This window comes from Callionymus lyra, chromosome 18 (genome assembly GCF_982586985.1).
Source record: "Callionymus lyra chromosome 18, fCalLyr1.hap1.1, whole genome shotgun sequence".
Taxonomy (NCBI): domain Eukaryota; kingdom Metazoa; phylum Chordata; class Actinopteri; order Syngnathiformes; family Callionymidae; genus Callionymus; species Callionymus lyra.
This window is the reverse complement of record NC_141835.1, coordinates 23,059,630-23,082,272: the sequence shown is the minus strand read 5'-3', so window position 1 is coordinate 23,082,272 and position 22,643 is coordinate 23,059,630. Positions and strand designations below refer to the sequence as shown.

Below are 22,643 nucleotides of genomic sequence, written 5' to 3'. Positions count from 1 at the left end.
ATAAACTCTCAAAAATACACAGCAGTACACAAGAAATAGACTAGTAAAAGCTAACTTAAAAACTAGCTCAAACATTGGAACAACTCAAGTGAAATTGAGTAATCAAAACGGTAAGCCTTTCCAGAGCGCAATTGTGCCCCCTGCTGGCTTAATGGCAGTGATAAACTACAAATGCATATCATACATGAGACAAAAAAGTAGTCATGTGTTAGTCACATTTTAAAATTACTTTCACAGCTGCATGGTCATTATAATATCCAGCAGTCCTACTAAGAAATCAATTAGGAAAAACGCAGCAAAGAGAAGAAATATTCACGTTGAAGTCATAAAGTAGTAACTGAAAAGAACATCCCAGAATAGCTGACTTTGATTTAAACGCATACATTCAGCTGGTACCCCTGATTCTAAAAAGGGGTTACAGGCACTCAGCTTATACTTGACTGTGATGCAATGGAGATGGTGATATACATAAATTCAAAAGCATGCATACACAAATAAACAAATTATGAGTACACACCAGCCATACTAACTAAATCAAATATAATACGGTAAGTTGTAGTTACACTTTCATCCCTGTTGTGGCACACAACGTTTTACATCATAATTTATTTGATTTAAAATAGGAAACAAGGACACCTAATAGTACAATACATGTCCAGCCACCAGCTTTTGTGGACTACGCAAAGTCCTTCTCACAGTACAAAGTGTACTTTTTACAAAAAAGGGGTGTAACAGTTGACAGACATAGGTGCATATCTGCCAAAATTATAACAACATCTTATTACTCTCTAGAACACACACAGAGATGGCAATATTTAACGGGTCAAACCCAAAAATGGGGAGAAGAAGATAAAGATCGATGACAGTAACGTCAATTTATCAAACAAGTGGAGACGCAGCTGGTAAAGCTGCATGTAGTGCAAATCTATGTGTTGTAAAAACTTTTCTATTCTTATGGCTTAGTGTATTATTTCTCCCTCGACTCCAACCTGCTGTGATGTCCAAATAATTTTCAACAATTTCAGATTTTTAAAGTTAAACTGGTGAGATTGTGAGAATCACAAAAGTGTATTTCAACTGGTAACTAAATTGGTGTGACACTGAGATCTTCGGACAGAGAGAAACCGGAGTCTCTGTCTCGAGTGGGTTTCTCATCTTTGATGTGTCTCCTTACATCTTCATGTCCGTAGCTGACGTGACGCTTTAGCAGCAGCTTTGGTACACAGGACGAGGATTGAAGTCCCAAGGTCAGCCTGAGGTTACTTCCTGAAGTGGGGCCGGAGCTGCCACTGGTGGTCTCTGAAGATTTAGGGTTGACCAGCGGTAGACTCTCCGCCTCATAACTCTGCTCGTCGTAGGCGTAGTTGACGTTCCCGCAAGGGAAACTCTGCAGCTTCACAAGGTCGACTCCTGACTTTGACCTCTCCCCGCTGTTTCCCACCGCCAGGCTCTCACTGAAGGACATGCTGGTTGAAACAGGAGGGGATGAAAAGAAGGTGCCTGAAGGATTCAGTTGGGAGCACTTGGCACTCTCCTTCTCTTGAATCTCAGGAGTGGCACCGCAGGACAGTGCAGTGTTAAGAGAAGCAGCACTTGAGGGTGGCATTGATTGAGTCTGGGCAACAGACTTCTTACCCCCGAAGACCCATGAGCCATATGTGGGGTTCCACAGATTCTTGGTTTTGTTCTTCAACCTCTGGCTTCCAGAGGAGGAGCTGTTCCTGGAGCATGGTTTGTGGTGTGGAGGGTCAGGATGAAGCATGTGGTCCCCTGTACATGTGCCCACATTCACAGTTACAGGCTCAACCCAGGAGGGCTCCAGCACCTCGCAGCATGTTACTACTTCATGGTGGACCGGGGGAATCTTCTGAGGTAGGGGGCAGGGTTTGGTTGGCTGTGGGAGAAGTGCCAAGGATCCCAGACTAAGAGGGCAAAGGCCCAATTGGGGAGAGCAATTTTGAGAGATGGCCGTGAGACTGGAGGGCGTGTGATTGGTGGGACGGAGAACTGCACCACCATCATCCGTGGAGGGGTGATATTCCACTGGGAGGGGTGTGTTAATAACATCAGGGTCCTGATGGAGGAAGATAAATTGTTAAATCATCCAAGAAATACCTGTGAACCCTTTGAACAAGTGGGCGTCACCTGAGTGCAGTAGTTGATTCTCTCCAGGATAGTCGAGAAATTTGGGCGGTGCTCAGGACAGTGTTGCCAACACTGAGTCATTATCCGATAGCTGTACAGAAAGCAAAAATAATTTAAACAACACAGTTAAATGCATTTAACAAGTTAAAATGTTTAAAGCTTCTGCAGGCCATATCAAATTACTATCCATTGCAGGTCTGGCCCAGGCCTGGAGTTTTAACAAAAAAAATGAGTGAAATAGTGTCATTATTTTCAGAGCACACTAGATGGCGGTCTTTTGAACAACTGTTCTAATGACATCAAATCATTCTTAAACTGATGGCGCCACCTACTGACCTCTAAACAACATGACACTGCTGCATGAAGCTTCATCAGACCATCACTCATGTTTCAGAACTTACACTGGGCCTGGGCAGCCTTTCGGTGGGTCCATTCTTCCACCACTGGTCACAAACTCCAGCACCTCCTGGTTGGTCCTACATGGATATGGCATGTAACCCAGAGAGAAGATTTCCCACAGCAGTACTCCAAATGACCTGCAAGAGGAGACGCAGCCAACCTAATCAGATGCTGATGCTTTACCCAAATAATCCACATGTAAGACAATAACAGTCATATCACATTTACAAGTCATTAAAATCTGGTTGCCAAGCATGACACTGTGTGCGCTCCAAAACATCTGGCTACAATCAACTGTCAAGAATGCAGTATTTGTGTGGAATTTATCCTTAATTTCTAAAATCATCTAAAAGACCCACATCTTTTCATGATGATGTTAGGTTCCAACAAACAGATGAGTCAACTGGAAACATGATGCTTAATTATATCCAGGCTGAACAATGGTTCAATCCTAGATGGCTTAATCAAAAGCACAAGTAGATCCCAATCCATCACATTATGAACACATCTATAGGAAGACCATCTGTGGACCACCACCCCAGCAATATAAGAAAAAAACAAAATTAATATCAACATAGCAAGTCATATGGACAATATGATCTATATCACAGATTTTTTTTGATAAAAATCACATAATAATGTTCTTCTCCGTGCCTCTAATACATTGATCAAGTAGAGATACACACATAGCTGCAGATATGTTACTGCAAATCATCACCTTTCCCAGACAAGTGGCAATTTGGAATATCAATGAATCTTTGTATATAATAATAAATGTCTTCTTACCATGTGTCAGTCTTACAAGTGAAGATTCCCTCCATGAACGCCTCTGGTGGCATCCACTTGACCGGCAACATGGCACGGCCGCCCTTCCTGTAGTAACTGGCCCTGCATAACAAATGTAATATCCACAGCCTCAGACCAGATGACTGAGTTCTTAGATACATTTTTGTTCATCGGGTCATAAAGTTTTAACTAATATAATAATAATAATAATAATATTTATTTATATAGTACCTTTTGGGCTGACAAAAGTCATGAATTGCTTTACATAAGAGCAATGATGAGTCTTTGCTGCTGAGTTAAGGACCAGGTGGGGGCGAGAGAGAGATTTTTGAGAGGTGTGATAATTGAAAGTAAATAATTTCTGATTTTAGTTTGTTAAGTTGAAAAATGTTCAGAGTCATCCAACTGGTCACATCGTCCAAACAAGCTGTGTTTTACCAGTAACAAAATAATATGACACATAATAAAGAGAATCTGACCATGAGAAAGCATATGAATAGAAAATAAAACCATAACCTACACTGTCAACTGTAGTGCATCACAGGGAACTCACGATATCATGAAGCTTATCACCTATATGCAGCGAGAATTCTAACTGGCTCAAGTAGAAGAACTCACATTTCTCTGATCCTTAAAACTCTTTACTGGCTTCCAGTTTCTTTCAGGATCAACTTTAAAATTCTGGTTCTTACTTTCAGAGCTATTCATGGTCAGGCTCCTCCTTACATCACTGATCAGATCCAGCCTTACACCCCAGCTCAGGCTCTGAGGTCTGTGGATCAGAATCTACTGATGGTTCCTCGCACACGGTTCAGGACCAGAGGAGAGAAATCCTCCCAGGCTGTTGCTCCTAAGCTTTGGAACGATCTTCCTCTCTCTTTGCGCTTGATGGATCTACTGACTCCTTCAAGAAACATCTTAAGACGTTTTTATGTGTTCAGGCTTTTCCTTGATTTTCTGGAACTCCTGTTGTGTTATCAGTTTTATCTTGACCTTTAAAGTATATACTTTATTGAATATTGTTTTGATTGTTTAAGCGCTTTGTGACCCTGGTCTGGAAAAGCGCTATACAAATAAAAATTACTTACTTACTTACTATTGCAACCACAAACTGTCTTTCTCATTTACACACCTGTAGATGTCTCTTGCCATGCCAAAGTCCCCAATCTTAGCAACCCTGTCAGCTCCTGCGCAGGTGAGTAAGCAGTTCCTCGCGGCAATGTCTCTGAAAATATGTTCAATATTTCATCAGGTAAGATTCCCTAGAAGAAATCGATCATATCTGCAAGTGAGAGAATGTTAACCTGTGTATGAAGTGGTTCTCCTCTAGATATCGACAGCCGCAAGCGATGTCTCTGGCCATTCGCAGCAACTCTCGCATGGTGAGAGAAGACGCCTGAGCCTGAAAACAGCACAACTTGAGTTAGAGGTGAAATGAAGGAGCAGGCTGGTAAACAGGAGTGAGAGTGTGTCTTCACCACTTGTGGTCGATTCTGCCTCAAGAAGCTCTTCATGTCTCCTCCAGTCATTAGTTCCAGCAGGATGAATCGTGGCAGGATGTTCAGACTGACACCGATACACCGAACAATGTTTTCATGGCTAAACTTGCTGTTAGGACAAAAACACAACTAACAAGCGGCACCTTTTAAAATATTCAGTTTAACTGGCAACAAATAAAGCTAAACTCAAAGCAAGATTAATCTTCAAAATGTCAAATAATTGTTACTCAAAGAAAGAAAATATTACATATGAGTGTGTGTGTGACAATATTTGGGCATACATCTATAAAGATATAATTTTGCAAGATTTTGTTTTTCAAACTGTCAACCTTCTATATTCAGCATCATCAATCCGATCCAAGTTAAGAATTGTATCCACTGAGCATTGCTGTCACACCACAATTTCAAATGATTAGTCAAAATTGTTTTTTTTATTCAAAACTCAAGTCAAGACGATAAATAAAAAAAGTAATGACTTACTATTATAATAAAACATAATGAGATGATAACAAGAAAAGTCAGGATTTCTATTCATATTGTTTGGTTTTCTTAATTGTGTGTGAAACATCAGCTTGTTTTACAAATTACAGTTTGTCATGAACAGGAGTCAAGAGTGCCCAGAAACCTGCATGTGGTCCACATTAACATTCTGGCTTGTATTTCAGTTGTGCAACATCTGGTTGCAACACTTAGGAAGCACATTTTCGACCATAAAATGATATTTGTTTTGTTAGGCAGAGCCTATTGGTTGACGAACCAGAGGAAGAGGTAAATTGTAGCACTTTCTTAAAAGAGGGCGGAGCATGAGCAGCCGCTGCGTACCTCATTATCAACGCCTCCATCAGGAAATCCATTTCATCCTGTTCTGAGCAGATTTCTGGAAGAGTCTGTGGAGCACAGTTTAAGGATCGTGTGACGCTTCCGCCAAAAAACATACTCATGTGTGCAGAAATCGGTTTAGGAATTATGGTTGCAACAACACGAAGTTGCCAACTCATACAAACAAACAGACTAGTTCAGGTTTGAAATAATCAGGCACCTTGTAGTTATCTGTTTATATCCTATCTCAGAACCACATATGAAGGTCTTTGGATTTGGTCCCATTTGTTCCTTGTGAAAAGGAATGCAACTTTTTTCAAACGTTTCAAAAGTCACACCTTTGCAGAGAATCTTTTTTAAATACTAAAAATATATAGATAAAGGTGTGTACAGTATTTATATACTTTCCGCTTAGAAATAGCAATGCTTTGCTTGAATACATTTAACATTTGATATTTAACCATTGTATTGAATTCTAGGTTTGTGTTCATTCCTTAAAATCTTAAATATATCTTATAAGAAACTGAAAGATTATCTCTTTTGTTGAATCTTATAACTACATGTTGCGTACATCATTTGATCTTTTCATAACTTTAATATTCATAATTGTATATCTTTGTTCAAATTAAAGAGATGGCTGTATAAAGACATTCTCAGAATATGTGACATTAATTTAAGTTTCATGTGGTACACCAATGAATCAAATAAATGAATAGAAATGCCTGATGAACCTCAACAACAATCAATCCATTCATCTTTGTACAAGTGGAGACAGACCTTTATCGCCACTTGCATTGGACAGTTGTCTCCAGCCATCCCCAGAACACGTCCTTCATAGACTTCGCCGAATGCGCCATGGCCGAGAGCTCTGGAAAAATGAAAACATTTAGCCACTGGAAAAATAATACACCTGGTTCTGCTGACATTCTCTACCTGAGGAGTGTAATGTTTTTGCGAGGCACTTCTTTTAGTTCACTCAGCGTTGTGGCCTTCCCCGCAAAACAGTAGTTCGGGTTGTAGTCAGTCATGATGGTGGAGGAGCGGATCTTACTCAGCTTATATTCTGGGCTCTGCAGGCGACCCCTGACAGCATGCAGATCATTTTTCTTCCGGTACCACACTGAAGAGATTCAAGAAAGGAATACAAAAACGCCTTCATGAATTCAACCCTTGCAAACATCTCTTGCGCGCCTGCTAACTGTCGGAGCAGTAACACAATGAGAGGTCATTAGATTTTAAACTGTTGTCAACGATGAACTACCCTCTCCTTGGTTACTGCTCCGTGACTGTCGGTGCCATTGAGATAGCACTCACTCGGTAGTCTGCCAGGGAGGGGGTGTTGCGTGCAGGTAAGAGGTGCCGTTGAGCCATCGCCCGGTGCAGATGCGAGGGTCTCAGGGAGTTTGGTTGAAAGAAGGGGTTGATGGGGAAGAAGAGGATGAAAAGGGGGGAGGATTGAGGCGGAGATGAGGAGGAGAAGATGGGGTACTCGGGGGAACAGACTACCTCCCTGCATGAGGGAGATCTCAGGTGAAGAGGCACCAGTAAAATCTGGGTGTTTCTATCTGTATGTGTATCCTTTGATGTCTAACAAAACAAAAATGCTCCACATTCCATAACACAAAAATGAACACCTTTGTAGGACAAAAACATTTATTTACACTTAAATCACAACAGTTAATGACAATATGGTGCAACTGTACCTTCTTGGTTCATTAATTACAAAAAAAATTGTACTGGATCTACTGTACCATCTTGCTACACTGAAAAAACATCTCAATTAAATGAACCCAAATTTTAAAACCCAATGAAGTCATGCCATTCATGCATATCCACTGAATGTACACACTGCTTTAAATCTTTACTTATTCTTGAGTGACATCCAATAGGATCTTTCTCAAGTTTGGAAAACTGAGATATATACAAGCATATATGAACAATATGAGCCTGAAAGTCTGACCTTCCTGTGATCGACTAATTATAATTTACATTAAGTAACCATTCATGGAAGTGGAACAGGATTTTAAAAGTCAAAGAAAGCCGACCGATAGAGGAAGTGACCGTGAAATTGATCTGTCTTTTGCAGGACACAATCACACACAAATACAAATATATATAATTTTATGTGTAACCTTTATGTGTTAATGTATTATGAAAGTAAGGGAGTTTTAATTTGATTTATACTTTTTTTTGTAAATGACAATAAAAGGGCACTCATTTTCTCTATTTTAGGTGAAAATACTGATATCTCATCATATGGTGTGTAAAAATCATTATTATGTGTTACCTTGTTTTTGTGGTACTTTTTCCATTTTTTTACCTGTAACATTCTTGCTGTCTGTGTTGGATAAAGCCTACTGCTGCATTACAGTGAATTGCTGAAGCGTCTTACTTGTCTGGCAAACTTGATATTACAAGTAGCATGTCTCTTCACCCAGGGGGGAACAGTTTATCTACGACTGACAGTGGGAAAGAGAACAAAGCAGCATCCTGGAATACATTGACTTGATGTTCTGCAATTAATTGAGACTAAAGAGGTCAGTCGGAGGACAAATATTTAGTTTGAATTCTTCGAGAAACTGGGAAGATGAATATCTTCTGGATCTCACAAAAAACATTCACAATAGTTTGCCAATTCAATGATACTTTACTTTGAAGTTTGAAAAGACTTAATGGCTCTTTGGTACTGTTTAAAACATTTTTATATTGATGCTTCATAGCCATACTCTAAACAGATGCATAATTGATATTGCAACATCATTTACTCATCTTGCCTTTACTAACACCAAAAAATGTGATTGAAAAAGCTATGTAAGTCTGACTCTAAGCCTGTGTCTGGTTAACTGTTTAATTAAAGAATAGAGCAAACATATTAAAACATGTATCACATAAATCAAAAAGCTTAGATAAGCATCATCCTTTGATTTGCTAAATATTTCCATGTTCTTAACTCTTAACATCTGTCGTGACAAAAGCTGTGAAAGTATATTTGTCTTTTCAGGAGGTGTGTTTACATTAGTTACAAGTTCTGCTGTCATGCCTCCATTAAGAAGTGCTTCCTGACTCTCCATGCAGAACCGTATCACTGCCATGACCCAAGTTCCTCCTGGCGCCCAAAGACATTGCACAGACATTTCACAAACGGTGGAAGGTGGCAGGCACCGATTGCACACAAAACTGGAAAAGTCTCTTACTGAGAATGACGCCGGCGCAGATCAATGCCATGCAACTTGCTACAGTGGAGGTCACCACCGCCAGGATCAGCGTCGTTGACATCTGGTCCTGCAGAGATGGGATTCGGAGGGCTGAGAGGTAAACAAAAAATAATATTGTTAATTTAGGAAATCAGTCTGCAACTTTCAAGCCTGCAAGTATGATGTTATTTTAATTTAACTACAATTTCTGCTCAAATCTACTGAAAGATGAGCTGTGTTTGTTTTATTGCAAACTTCCCCGTTGAAATTCTTCTGAAGAATGTCACCTTGGACTACTCTGCTGTAAAATGGGGTGTAGGACAATGGTATTAAAAGTTATCTTTTGACAGTTTTGTGGATTGGAAGAAAACAAAGAACTGAACTCAATGCTAAAATGTAATGATATTATAATAACTTATCCAATTATTTACTGAACCGACTCAATTTTGATGAAGGGAAAGTGTGTGAGTACCTGTAGGACTGACACAAGTGATGTTGTCACTAGCCAGGATGTCATCATCGTGGCAGAGGCAGAGAACGAGATGAGTTTTGTCATTGCGTTTGCAGCTTTGTGTTTGACAGTGGCTGCAGTTCAGTTGCACCTTAATTTCACACTCGCCATGACTCTCCATGGCTGAAAAACAAACAAAGAGAAAAACATAGAGCATCCAAAGAAAGAATAAAAGAAGGTTACAAAGAAGTGTGGTTTCTTTTAATAATAAGATGTGTAAATATAAAAAACAACATATTTATTTATTGGTAGGCATCAGTAATGAAGAAAAGTGTTTGATGAATATAATAATATTAAACAATAATAAAAAGAACATGAATATATGTTTTTCTCTTTGTTTTTTTTAATTCAACAATAAGTCAGATAGAACCATCAAACGACTTAATACAGCTTCGAATCACATTTTAGTTAATACAAATCTTTAGATCTTAGGCAAAACTTCAGTCATCCTTCAGGAGGTAATAGAAAACAACACAATCAACAACAATAGTATCTTTCAATGGAAGCAAGTAGGGTTGGCCCAAAAGTTAACTCGGTCCACGAGGCTAAGAATTAGTGCTTCCTGCTATATAATCCAAATCAGATGGCTGAAGGTCTCGTGGGGAGGAGAAAACTACCCTCTGATCAATGCAAATTCCTGTTTATGGTCTTACAAAGGCTTTCACTAGCATTACAAATTCACTCATATTTTCAAGTTGATGTCACTGACAAGAAAAAAAAAAACTTTTATGGAGGATTTAACCGGTTGCACTTGTTTCTGCTCAGACTCAGAACCTTCTTAACAAAAGTAATTAATAAATGTTACATGGCAGGGCTACATGTGATCTACATATGTTGGTAAAAAAAAAAATGACATCTAGACGTTGGAAAATCAATTTGGTATGTACAATGAGGTCATTTTAGTCTGGTCTCTGTTCTTCTTCCATCTGTCCACCTTCTCCCTTTAAAATCTAGTTCAAAACATATAGGAGACAAACAATATGGAATAGGACCTGAAAGCATAGCGGAAGAAAGACACTAGCAGACACAAAGTTAGCAGAGATAGACATTGAAATTGATCCAGTTACTTAGTTCAGTGGCTTTTAAAGTAGGTTCCACCAGGGAGAGCCTGAGGGCTCAAAAATAGACGTTTATTTTTTTAACCATTTGCCATGAAAATACAGCAAGCAAACTGTTTCGGTCCCTGGATACTCCAATTGTACCTCATGACAGCACCTCAACTTGGCTGTTTGCGTCTGTGGCCAAGTACCTTGTAGCTAGCTAAACATGAAGACTGCAGACCAACAGCCCTGCTGTGGAAGATTCCGATGCTAAAAATCCTAATTCATCCTAAATCCTAAAATCTAGAATTCAAAGAAATGCCGTCAGCATTCAAAACGGAATAGATTGTCTGGACAGAGGATAGGTACAATGAATGTCAGAAATTGAGGTTTCTAAGGGGTCTTACCTGCCAGAGGGTGCAGGAATATTTCTCCGATTGGATTAACAAAAGATATACCATCCTGACCATCTGATGTGATGTCATCGGTGAGTGCCGCATCACCTCCTGCAAAAAATTGAAATGTTTATGACGCATAGTAGCATTATTGGTGCTACATTTAATACACAATATCATTTTAATGGTTGTTTTTTAACTGTTTGTTGGACTGTTTTCTCTAATTCAGCAGATAATGCATAATGAGATGTAACTTTATATTAAAGCATATGTGTGACATCGGGATGTTTAATAGCGTAATTCCAACATTTTATTATTTTAAGGTAAAATCCCCTTTAATTGGATTACACTTTTTCTAATTCAGATTATTCCAACGTAAATGTTCCTGATTTCAAAATTGTTTTAATATTTTACCTTTTAATTTCAATACATTGTAAATAGTTCAATGTTTTAAAACTTAACCAATCAAGTACAGAACAGCTTACTCTGACTTTCAAACCTCGTGCAGAATATAAAAAAAACACTTGACTCCTTGGATAATCGCCTGAGTTCTAATTCAACTATTTCATTTTAATTGTCAAATATACTTTTAGATTTTCAAAGACACTGTTCTCTTCTGAAAACGACATCTTTAAATTTATGATGTGTGCCTCACTTCTTACCTCTGTAACCGCCTCCTCCTCCACCAGCTGAGCAGGCACCTCCTCCACCTCCGTAACCACCAGACGTGGACCAGCCAAGTTTGGACCTAGCCAACGGACATGCTGATCCCCCCTCCGCACCCTCCACAAGAGACTTTCCGGCCCTCAGGTAAAGACTTTCAGCATCCCTCCAGCCTCCTCCTCCACCTTAGAGGAAAACAAGATGAATAGGATGCCTCGTTTCATCAATATCTATTCACCCCCTAGGATTAGCTGTGGCAAAAAAAATCATTTTTCTGAAAAGAAGTTAGACAGGTTTTTTTTTAGATAAGGACACAGTTCATGTAGAGTTGGCAAGTGGACCATCAGACCTTTAAGAAGTTGATCTACACAAGCTATTATCGTCATGTTTGCTAGTTGGGAGTCTTTAAAGTTTTGGGATCTACACTCATTTGACTACAAATTCTGTGGCTGACTGAAGAGGTCTGTCATGTTGGGTCCAGATCATATCAGGACACAAACCAAACACAACTATCACTACCGGAAAGATGGAGAAGACAACAGAATCAACGGGATGAGTTGGTTCTTTATTGAAGAGATCAGCAGCCTCAAAGTTACCGTATCATTCATTTATTGACCAACACACCGAAGTTACATGGTTTCTTGACAATTGTCCGTTATCTTTATATGTGTCACCAGTCCAGAAGTTTTCTACCACCAATACCCCGAACATGCATCAAAACAGTAACTGGCTTTTTCCTTGACCGTTGTGTCACTGTTTTCTATTGGCGTAAACACATCTTCTGAAACATTCCATTAACTAGATCTCTGTCCTTTGACCCTGTTTACATACTTTTCTTGGTACCAAAACCAGCTGAATCTTTAACACTGTACAGTTATATTTCATTTTTTCTAGATCAAAAAGTGCTGTTCAAAAGGTCAGGTCCTATCAAAGAACGAAATTATTGCCAGACAAATCTCTTGCTGAGGGCCATGAAAATGTATCAAATGTCTGTTGTTTGTCACGGTGTCTTACTCCAGGCCTTGCAGTAGAAAGTATCCTTCAACAACTTTTGCTTCTACGATCTGTAGAAGACTTGAAATATTCAACAGTTTACTCAACTCAACTCAACTCAACTTTATATATAAGCACTTTAAAAACAACAACAGTTTTTACAAAGTAACAAGTGCTGTCCAGGAAAGCACAGTTTAAAACACACAAAGATAAAGAAACATCAATAGCTGTTGTTAAAATAATCCTACCTGCAGCACCAGTTTGGCCATTGGAGCTGGAGGCCATGGTGCTGTTCTCATACTGCTCCACAGGGAAACTTTTCAGGTTCAACTCTGGGTCTTCCATGTAAGAATTTCCTCCACCACCTGCAGCTATCAGCAAGGGTACCAACTCATCACCTTCCATCTAACACAAAAAAAGGAAAAAGATTCATATCATTTTACATTGGATTACTTTCGAGAAACAAGTTTTTGCAAACTCATAATTTAATTAGGAACCACTCTTAGGAACAACCCTTTCACGGGAATTAGTCATAGAAACAAAGCACGTTCCTCGTCCAGTGATTTTAAATGACTTCATAACACATCCCTCTGTGGAAACAACCTGCTTCACTTCTTTACAATTTATTTTATTACATTTTATTAGTTGAATCCAGCCATATTCGAAAATGCCAAATGTGTGCAGTGGCAATAATTTGGAAAATGTGTTCATTATAATAAGTTCGTTTTTGGAGCGGTTAACCTTTGAATTCTGAAATAAGGACGAAACAAGTATGAGTTAATCATTCGCCTATTATTGTTTAGATTAAGCACAATATTATTTGATTCCGAACAAAGCTCTGACAAGTGCAGAACCAAATATAGAAATGAGAGAACTGTTGTCACCTTAAAAATGTAGGTAGCACCTCCTCCACCGCCTCCTCCCCCGGCCCACTCTGCACGAGCTTCTCCTCCAAAGCCATCTTCGATCATAGACGACTCTCCCAGACAGATCTTAGAGGTTTGGGGGTTACCCTGTAGCACATTTAAATGCACCATGCAAATAAAAATGTTGAACAGTCAACTCTGTCCCTCCTCACACCCTACTCACCCCTGGACATGCATCCTCTCCCTGGTGGCCCACCAAGATGTAAAGCATATCTCCTTTCTGCAGTGGAAATGTGGCAGAAATTATAACCCCGTGGTTGCGCTTGTTGTGGTTTTTGGCTCCTTTTCCTCCTGCAGCACCGTAGGCAGAAACCCTTGGTGATAATACACCAGAGAGAAAACCACAGTGATTGGCATGATCAATCAATCTTCATTCCGGATTAAAGACCAACAGTATTATGACCCCCAGCAAAATCATGTTGAGATCTGGAGTGATTGCTCATAAAAGGTAAATCATAGTCCCTTTGTAAGTTAGAAGCGAGTTAAATGCTTGAGTTAAAAAAAAGAATAAATATCTAATTTCAGTATCTAGTTACTTACAGGTACTGGTTTGTGGCTGGAACTCTCCACGTTTGCACCCCCTTCAGCGGACCTTCCTTCCCAACAGTAACACTGACGTTCTGGTTCCTGTAGGTACTGTCACACTGGGCTTGTGTGGGCCCCTTTGGACCACTGGCACCACAAGAATTAAACCACCATGTCATCAGAGACACCTCTGAAAGAAACAATGCTTATTTGAAGAAATTACAGAAACAAGATGATGGTTTCAACATTTATGTGCTTTTCAGATTGACTTTTCTTAATTTAAAGTTTGGTGTATATATCCTTATCTCTACATAAGCGTTATGAAACAAATGAAAAAAAAACATAGGAAGTAAAAAAATCTCCAATTGTTTTAATCAGGTTTTTAAAACAAAATGCATAAGGAATAAATTGAACAGATTGCTACTTTTTTTTAACCCATGGATTATTCATGTACCAATTTTGTAATGTCAAAAAAAAAAAAAACTTGTCTGATCCAAAAAGTCCATTAGGGGATTTCATTAAGTTGAACGCAAAGCATTTGATTTGATTTAGAAAATAGAAAACAGCGTCGAAAACTAAGGACGGACACGGAACTAGATGGATTTATGATAAGGCAGGACCTAAAACCTCAGTTTAACCAGCTACCATGTATCTGCTTATTACTATCCACTTTTATTCTTATACCCACTCAGTGATATTTAGTAAGGATGCCAAAATCAATCTACGGTTTGCTTCACCAGCAGTTTGTTTACCTTTAACAAGGTGGATTCAAGCTATTTCAAGACAAATATTTCAATCTCATGTTTCCGGTGAAGCTGTGAAAAGGGAGATGTTGATATGACGTTCCCAAGTGGTCCGTCATGATGTATGCTAGATATACTTGAGCTCACAAAAGTTTGTCTCAGGTAAGCATCAGGGATAACAGACTTTACAGAAGACATCGTGAAAGACTTTTTAAAAAAACTCAGTGAAGATCTGACATATTTCCTACCTGAAGCTGAAGGCTCTGGCAAAGGGCTAAGGAAATCTTCATAGTCCATCGTGGGCATAAGTGAGTTTAAATCTAGCCAAGAGAAAAAACAAGAGATGAAAGAACATGATTCACATCAATCACTATGTCTCTGTACCAAAAAAGATATATCTATATAGAAATGATCAACAAAAAAGGAATGTAGAATAATTTTGAGTCAAATAATGAAAATTGTTGATTTAGGCCTGGACATTAAAATGCAGCAACAGCATTGAGTTCTTTTGCTGTAAACCACCATGCACCAATTGTCTACGTATAAGAAAAATAAACACCAAGCTACAAAAGTAAGTTTGAAGTTAGATTGTCTGACAATGACTTTTTAAAGCATTAAATAATGGTTTCCCACATGTTTCCCACATGTCACAACTAATGACAAATACAAATGATGATCAAGCCAACCACAACTTCCCCACAGGACTCCTGATGCTGAAGCTTGTTGTGCAATAAAAGAAAACAAACACACAAAGAATTTCCTACAGCTCTGAAAGTCATGAATCAAAGGAATTTAATTCTTTATTTTGAGCAAATATCAAACATTTCAATTCATAATTTAACTATGTTATGAAATAAAAAGTGCTACTTGTGAATAAAAGTCAGCCTTCACAGGAAAGAGGAATACCTTTAGATTAAACATGCAGTATTTCACAGAAGAGAAGCCATGCTTTGAGCAATAGCTCCTCTTAAGCCAAATGCATTTTTTTCAATTTACCTGTTGCAAAGCAGGCAGCGACCACAGCAATATCATCAAGCGCAACAACGGCGCTGGAACCATAACTCCATCTTGCAGTTACTCTCAGATGAAACCTGTAGTACAGCAGATGGATTATGATACATTATTGGTGAAACTTCATCGGACACTCTTTGGTGATGATATTTTTGCTTAATATGAAATCACTGATGACAAAAAAAAACAACAAAAACAAAAAATCCTGAAGGCTTACACAGTCCTTGCAATACCAGTATCGTAATATCTGCTTATAAATACCCATGTGTAAGGACGGGCAGCTGCAGGATAACATCTTCCCAGTCATCTCCAGTTTGGTTAGTCCACTCCCATACCATAGGCCCTGTTGTCGTCCCATTCTCTTCAATGGCTACCAATAATGAGCCATTAAAGGTGCCATGGAGGTAGAAGGAGAATCGTATCTATGTATGACAATAGGACAATGTTTTTGACTTTGCTTAAAATGACCTCTTAGCTGTATAACATATGGACAAAAGAGTCAACTAACCTGGCACGCACTGGTTGACACAGTTGGAGGAAACAAATGACTACGAATGATGGCCTCCTGCTGAAATTTGTCACCAACTTGAAGAAAGAGGAAGTGACCTGATGAAACAAGATAAAGAAAAACATCAATATATTAAGATACATACCTCTAATGGTGACTGGCAGTATTACAAACAAAACGTCTGTAGCAAAAAATGATTTGTTCATACACATGCAAAAGCATATTGAGTTGCAGTTTCTGGAAAACATCAATCTCTACACAGTTTTATTCAAGGTAGAGTATAGTGTGGAACATAAAAAAGTTATCTCTATAAGAGACAAGAACAAATCAAATATTAGCTTTCCTTTTACAGTTAGAATACAAAGAGCAGACCTTGCGCACTCTGTAGAGACATTCCCTTAACGTTCCTGTCCATCAGGAGCTCTTCTCCGGCAACTCTTTTCCATCCAAAGTTCTGGTGGGACACAGACCATCCACACTCGTCTTCTTCAAACGAACAGTAGGAGCCATATGGAAGACCTCCTGGAGATTCAGATGTAAATACATTGAAAAATGTTATAACAACAAAATGGAAATGTCTGTGTCCTTCTTTAACACCACCTCCTTTTTTCCAGTTTTCTAAAGCAAAATAAAATCATACTTGCTGAAACATAACGATGGAGAATTATTTATATTATAAGTGAGCGAAGATAAACACACAGTGAGGTAGTAGCAGTCTTAACTTGTGCTTTTAATCCTTACATTTAACAGAAATCACACTTGAAAATGTTTTCATATTCATACCACTTAGGAAACACTGTTTCAGGACATATATGTGTATTCTCACATTGCACTGGTGGCATGTGAAAAAAAAGACAAGGTTAAATTAATCGGCAACTAATGTAAAAACAACTCTCCTGACTTATTCCCATGTGGAAGTCTTCCTCTTCTAAATGCAAATTATTACTTTTTAAAGTTCTCCCTCGTCTGAAATCTTGGCCAATGAGAGGTTAAGAGAGCATTATTGTGATTTAATAATATGCTTTACTCCTCTTCTAGGCATCTGTAATCATGCCCTTCTTTATTTCTACAATGAATCCAGGTTTTATGGCTTGTGGTGACACACCTCAATGATTGATCAATCACTAAGCTTATTCAGTGGGCGGGGCTTAAGTGTCTATTTCCATTAAAAAAGAGAGTTTTGTACAAGCAGACACATACTGGTGAGTACAATAGAGGTCAATGATATATTTAAGAGACACTTAAATCAACACGTCAGTTGCCCTTTAATGTCAGAAAGCATCAAAAAAGCATCTGTATTCTCTTCCACTTTATCATATGTGAACAGGGCAAATCCTTACTGTAAAGCACTTAAATATCACTGCTTTTCTGAAAAACTTCCAAAAGATCATTTCCAAAATGTTCTTATATTTATTATCATTCTTATGTATATAGCAGACTCAGGACGTTTCCATAAATACCAATAGATGACCAGATGAAATACATTAACATTAAATGTCTACATTCAGATTCATTTAAGCTCATCTGCATCTTCCTGAACAGCAGCATCACATATGTTGCATTGATTTACTGGAGAGCCATGTAAGAAATGAAAGCATCGCTAGCAATTCTCAACTCACGGACGAATTAACTCTGACTGAGCTGATTTAATTTCCAACTGAAAGCCCAGCCAATCCACTCTGTATTCATCTTGGGCCCATTGTACTGTTCAATGAAAATCATGTTTCTTCAAAGGAGGCCATTGGTCATCCACGTTCAGTATAAACAAGTCATCTCACCACAGATGAAGCCTTCATCCTCGCCGAAAGGACAGTCAGTGTGGAAATCACACACTTGGCTTCTATCGATGCAGTAGTCTTCACAGTTGAAAGATTCACCACAATCCACATCAGGGTTGATCTTTGGCTGTTCTTTATCTAAGCAAAGAAATTAAAACAAGAATGACTACACGCTAATAAATACTGAAAAAAAACCGTTCTGCTTGTGCATCATTATTCTGGTAAAAACAAGAACAAGAACAAGAACTGAATGATCATATTTTTTCTTGACCCTACCTATTTTTGTACTGTTCCTGAACTTAAATCAGTCACAGGAAACAAAATACCTTGATTAGAAAATTAACCCGAACATCAATTAATCATCTAATGTTGGAATTCCATATGCTGCTTTGTTTTTGTCTTCGATTTTAAGACTATTTAATCTTCACCTTGTCTGACCTTACATCCTGTCATTGGCTACACTTGGCCATTTAGTTAGAAAAGAGGTCTGCAGTGGCATCAACCAATTAATTGTTTGGAGTCTAAAAAAGCTTGCAAATGGGCAATAGGTGCTAGCTTCAGCACAACCATCTTTCAGGAGCTTTGACCATTGTTTCTTGTTGTTTTTTTGTATAGCAAAACAAACAAAATGGTCAAATGTAGATGGAAAAAACAAGGGTAATACAAAGACGGATCAAAATATTTACACTTACCTATCTCGCAGTTGATCAGTTCAATGGTGTCCAGAGCCACAGTTTCGCCGCTGCCTTTACCCACACAGAAGGGGTACAGAAGAGTCAACTGGAACGGCTCATCTACCTGACCAATCGCAGCTTTAAGAATTCCCCAATCACCTCTAAATCAACGAGAAAAGAAAATTTTAATGATTCATGGACTTGAAGTTTTTCAGGTTTTTTAATCAGCTGAACCGACTTTCTGGTGCACTCAACCGTTTAAGCCAATGCTAATAACAATTAGAATATTTAACATTTTGGTCAAAGTTACCAAGACAATTTTTTGGGTTCTTATAACATGATAAGGATCATTTACTTGTGCAAACATCTTGAAGGATTAGCTGAATTAATCACCGAAACATACTTTTACAGCAAAACCCTGAGCTTCTCTGTCTAAAAGAGAAATCTGTTACATAACCAGATATCAGGTTTCAACTGCTTGTACCTGGGATTTAGTGTTCTGTCCTCACTGAAATATCACTGCTTGTGTTTCAGCAGAGAATAAAGCTTAAACCTCTTGCTGGCATCTGTTCGTCATGAGATTGCAGTAAAAAGAAAACAAGCATCTCTCTCTCTGCCTTCTAGTCTATAGTCTCCTTGCAAATAAAATGTGAACAAGAAACAACACGCAAATTGACATCACCATACGTTTTGTAACAATAAAACATCAAACATGAACCTGTTTATTACAATACAATGCTCCACATATGTCCTTGGTTAAACGTATTATTGTCATGCTACTTAACTCCCATCCTAGTAAAACGGGTTTCATTCCTGGGATTAATTTATTTAGAGTTGGGCTTTGGCCTCTTTTCTGCCCTAAGTCACTCTTATGTTACTTTTATACTCTCTGACTTTTGCTTTATTCACTCATGTGTAGTCTCATTCTGTTTTCATTCCTTGGAAAGTCTTTTCTGCCAAACGTTTTCCTGTTCTTGTATTTCTCTGTATTGTTCTCCTCGGTTCTCCTCATTGATGGAGATGCCGTGTCAATTTATAAGCGATCCATTTTCTTCCTGCTCTTAGAGCAATACTGTTCAAATCTTCTTCCCTGTATGACCTTCCTCCTTTTTCTGACTTCAACAAAAGAATTTTTTCTCGAGCGTTTTTTTAATGACAGGCAATCTGGGAATCAAATGTATCATCCATTTAACATAATGCATGCTTTGTGTTCACTGACCTGTAGCCTTCTTGTCTCTGGTGATTGACAGCTACAGAGTGTATAGCTGAACCTGACGACACCGGCTTGAGCAGCAGGGTGAGGTTTCCAAGGGTTGGATCAGACTCATAGAGAGCCAAGTGCAATATACAGTCACGCTTGGTTCTCATAATAATTGGACTTGTTAGGTGTTGCTCACATCTCCTAGAAACCTCAGAACCAGATGGGCTCAGCAGAAGGAAGTGACCTGAGGCGATAAGGGACAGACTTGTAATAATCCTGCCTGAAAGATCAGGCGTGAACTGGGCAGTCACCAAGGACGTGATGATCCACGTAGAATTTCATTTTTTATTTTTTTAGAGTCCAGGTTGAGTCATTTTTTGAGATCACCATTGCAGCTGCAATCATTAATATTCTACCTCTATTTTTTATCTTTGTTTCTTTAAATATTTTCATCTATTAGTACAGGTGAGGGGCTCGCAGAAGAATTCAGTGTAGGGCCGCCACTGGGGCCAGCAAATAGAAAGTCATTCAAATTCAAAAGATTCAGTTTTAAAAATATTTTGGTAGGTAAAAGAATACGATATATTTTGAGGGGATACATTACATATTTAATTAATGTTATCTTAGTATTAAGGGCCTCTATTAAACCTTTAGAAATTCTAAAGAACTTTTTAACATGAGAAAGGTCAGTGTGTGCTGCTCCTTACCTTCTGAGCTTCCAACTGAGTGATCAGTGAGTGGCATCAACCCCACAGGTGTGTCTCCAGGTCGAGCGGGAGAAACGACCAACCAGTCACTTTCGTCACTATGATTTGATGATGTCCAAGGACACGGTGACTCAAAATCACAGTACATGCCTGAAATAAAAATAAATGGAAGCAAGCATTAACATTTCACGAACTCTGAAAGAGTTTATTTACAGAAAAAACAGAGCATTGTCCTTCTAAATAAACTGAACTAAACTGAACTGATTTTCAGTAGGCGGGGCATAAGCACATTTTCTAATGTAAATATTTCAATAACAAGAGAGTTTTTTACAGACATACTGATGAGTACAGTAGAGGTCCAAGATCTTTTTAAGAGACATTCAAATCAACACATTAGTTTCCCTTTAACTGAATAGCAATTATTTGTCTGACGCTTCTCATGTTCCATCATAAACCTAAATATGTGAAACATGTGTTTCTTTAGCACAAAGATGAACATCATCTCCATTCATTGTTTTATATTTTATATTGTTATATTTATTTGCTCCACAGTTAAACAAGACACATATAACGATCAATGTGATTTGTTTTAAAAAAAATTTAAAAATGGAAAAAGAATTGAAAAAAAACCCTCCAAAAATGTATACTGTACATGTTTAATTTCCCCTATTTCCCTATCCCCTTTAGTGATTGACTGACTGGATGAAATGTTTTCAACGGATCAGATATCTTACTTTGGTCCTCATCCTCTGAATCCAGAAAGGGGGAGAACTCTGGAATATGTTCCTCTTCTGAGAGTCTGTCCAAAAGCCCATGACAGCTAACTGAAAGAATGAGAGCGAAAACAAAAATGAGCTGTGCTGTAAAGCAGACTGTGTTATTCATGTTCTTTTCCTTGTACATCAACAAGTCATGAATACTTTTTTCGACTTAAATTGCTGGTTAAATTCATGTTAAATCATTTCAACTGAAGACTCCTGCATTTATTTTTTTTCAGGAATTGGCATGAAAACTGATAATCATTAGGATTTGCACTTGTTCTCAAAGTCTGATTGAGAAGATGCTTTCAATCAAGAGGTAAAGATTTAATACAGTTTACAAAGAGGAAAATATTCAATAAGGTGAAACAAGTTAAGCTATAGTTGGTCTCCACTGGCATGTTATCAGTTATCAGTCTTGAAGTCTGTAACAGTTTTACTAGAGACATGTCTATGTCAAATACAACACTCAGGCTCCTCCTTACATCAGTGATCTGATCCAGCCTTACGCCCCAGCTCGGGCTCTTAGGTCTGCAGATCAGGATCTACTGATGGTTCCTGAAAACGCTTCTGGAACACATCTGACCCAGGCTCTCTATACAAAAGTTAACTCCCACAAACTAACGCTAAAGATTGTGTCACTTGCACACTAAATAACTGCTATGAAACAGATGATTCTTCCACAACTGACCCATTGCCATTACAGACAGTCAATATTTTAGACCGAGACAATTTCCCAGAGTTACTTTTGTTTGACATTTACTGAGTGAATTAAAGTGATATTTCACCCAAAATTCAAAAGTTGTTTTTTATTTTACCTTATTTCTGAATTAGTTCTGTGATATTTTAATTTTCATATTAGCTTTGATCTGGGTTCTCCTTCACACCATGACACTGCCAATGGATTCAGATGTTTTTCCATGGTCCTCTCTGGACCCTGCTGTCCTGCTCTACACTCCCTTTCCCCTTCACCGTCTAACCCCCTGTCTCTCTTCTCCGTCAAACTGGTCACAGCAGAAGACTGTTCCCACAATGGTCTGGTTCAGCTTGAGTTTCCTGCCTTTTAAAATCCATAGTTGGGGATTTTGATTTAATGGGATTTGGTTATCTCCTCTTATATAATGTCTTGAGATAACCGTGGTGATTTCGCACTTGAAATAAAATTGAATGAAAGAATTGAATTCATTTAATAATAACTTTTACTTGCATTAAAAATAAATGAGTAAACATTTTTGTTTAATTTATTTGGGTTTAACTATCTCTGCGGACAGCCTTTCATAAATATTGGTGCTCTTTATATCCATTTGTGTTTATAAAACATTGTGTAAAAAATGTTTAGCAAGATGTATGAATAAATTGGTTTTATTA

The 22,643-nt window shown here is 38.3% G+C and overlaps 1 protein-coding gene across 1 annotated transcript; it reads right to left on the bottom strand.

Moving 5' to 3' along the window:
* Positions 1 to 592: 592 nt before the first annotated feature.
* Positions 593 to 21,970, bottom strand: ltk (leukocyte receptor tyrosine kinase). The gene is made up of 29 exons (XM_087779406.1): positions 21,967 to 21,970; positions 21,252 to 21,341; positions 20,518 to 20,667; positions 19,829 to 20,054; positions 18,628 to 18,770; positions 17,936 to 18,073; positions 16,530 to 16,679; positions 16,158 to 16,255; positions 15,911 to 16,071; positions 15,635 to 15,729; positions 14,887 to 14,958; positions 13,911 to 14,085; positions 13,534 to 13,684; positions 13,329 to 13,457; positions 12,693 to 12,849; positions 11,451 to 11,636; positions 10,801 to 10,899; positions 9,315 to 9,476; positions 8,843 to 8,953; positions 6,582 to 6,768; positions 6,426 to 6,516; positions 5,652 to 5,716; positions 4,809 to 4,938; positions 4,635 to 4,732; positions 4,463 to 4,555; positions 3,331 to 3,432; positions 2,547 to 2,681; positions 2,146 to 2,236; positions 593 to 2,074 (listed from the first exon to the last, which is right to left on the bottom strand). Exons 1-29 carry the CDS (start codon positions 21,968 to 21,970, stop codon positions 1,085 to 1,087), a joined length of 4,479 nt encoding a protein of 1,492 aa, XP_087635532.1. The 3' UTR covers positions 593 to 1,084.
* Positions 21,971 to 22,643: the final 673 nt, after the last annotated feature.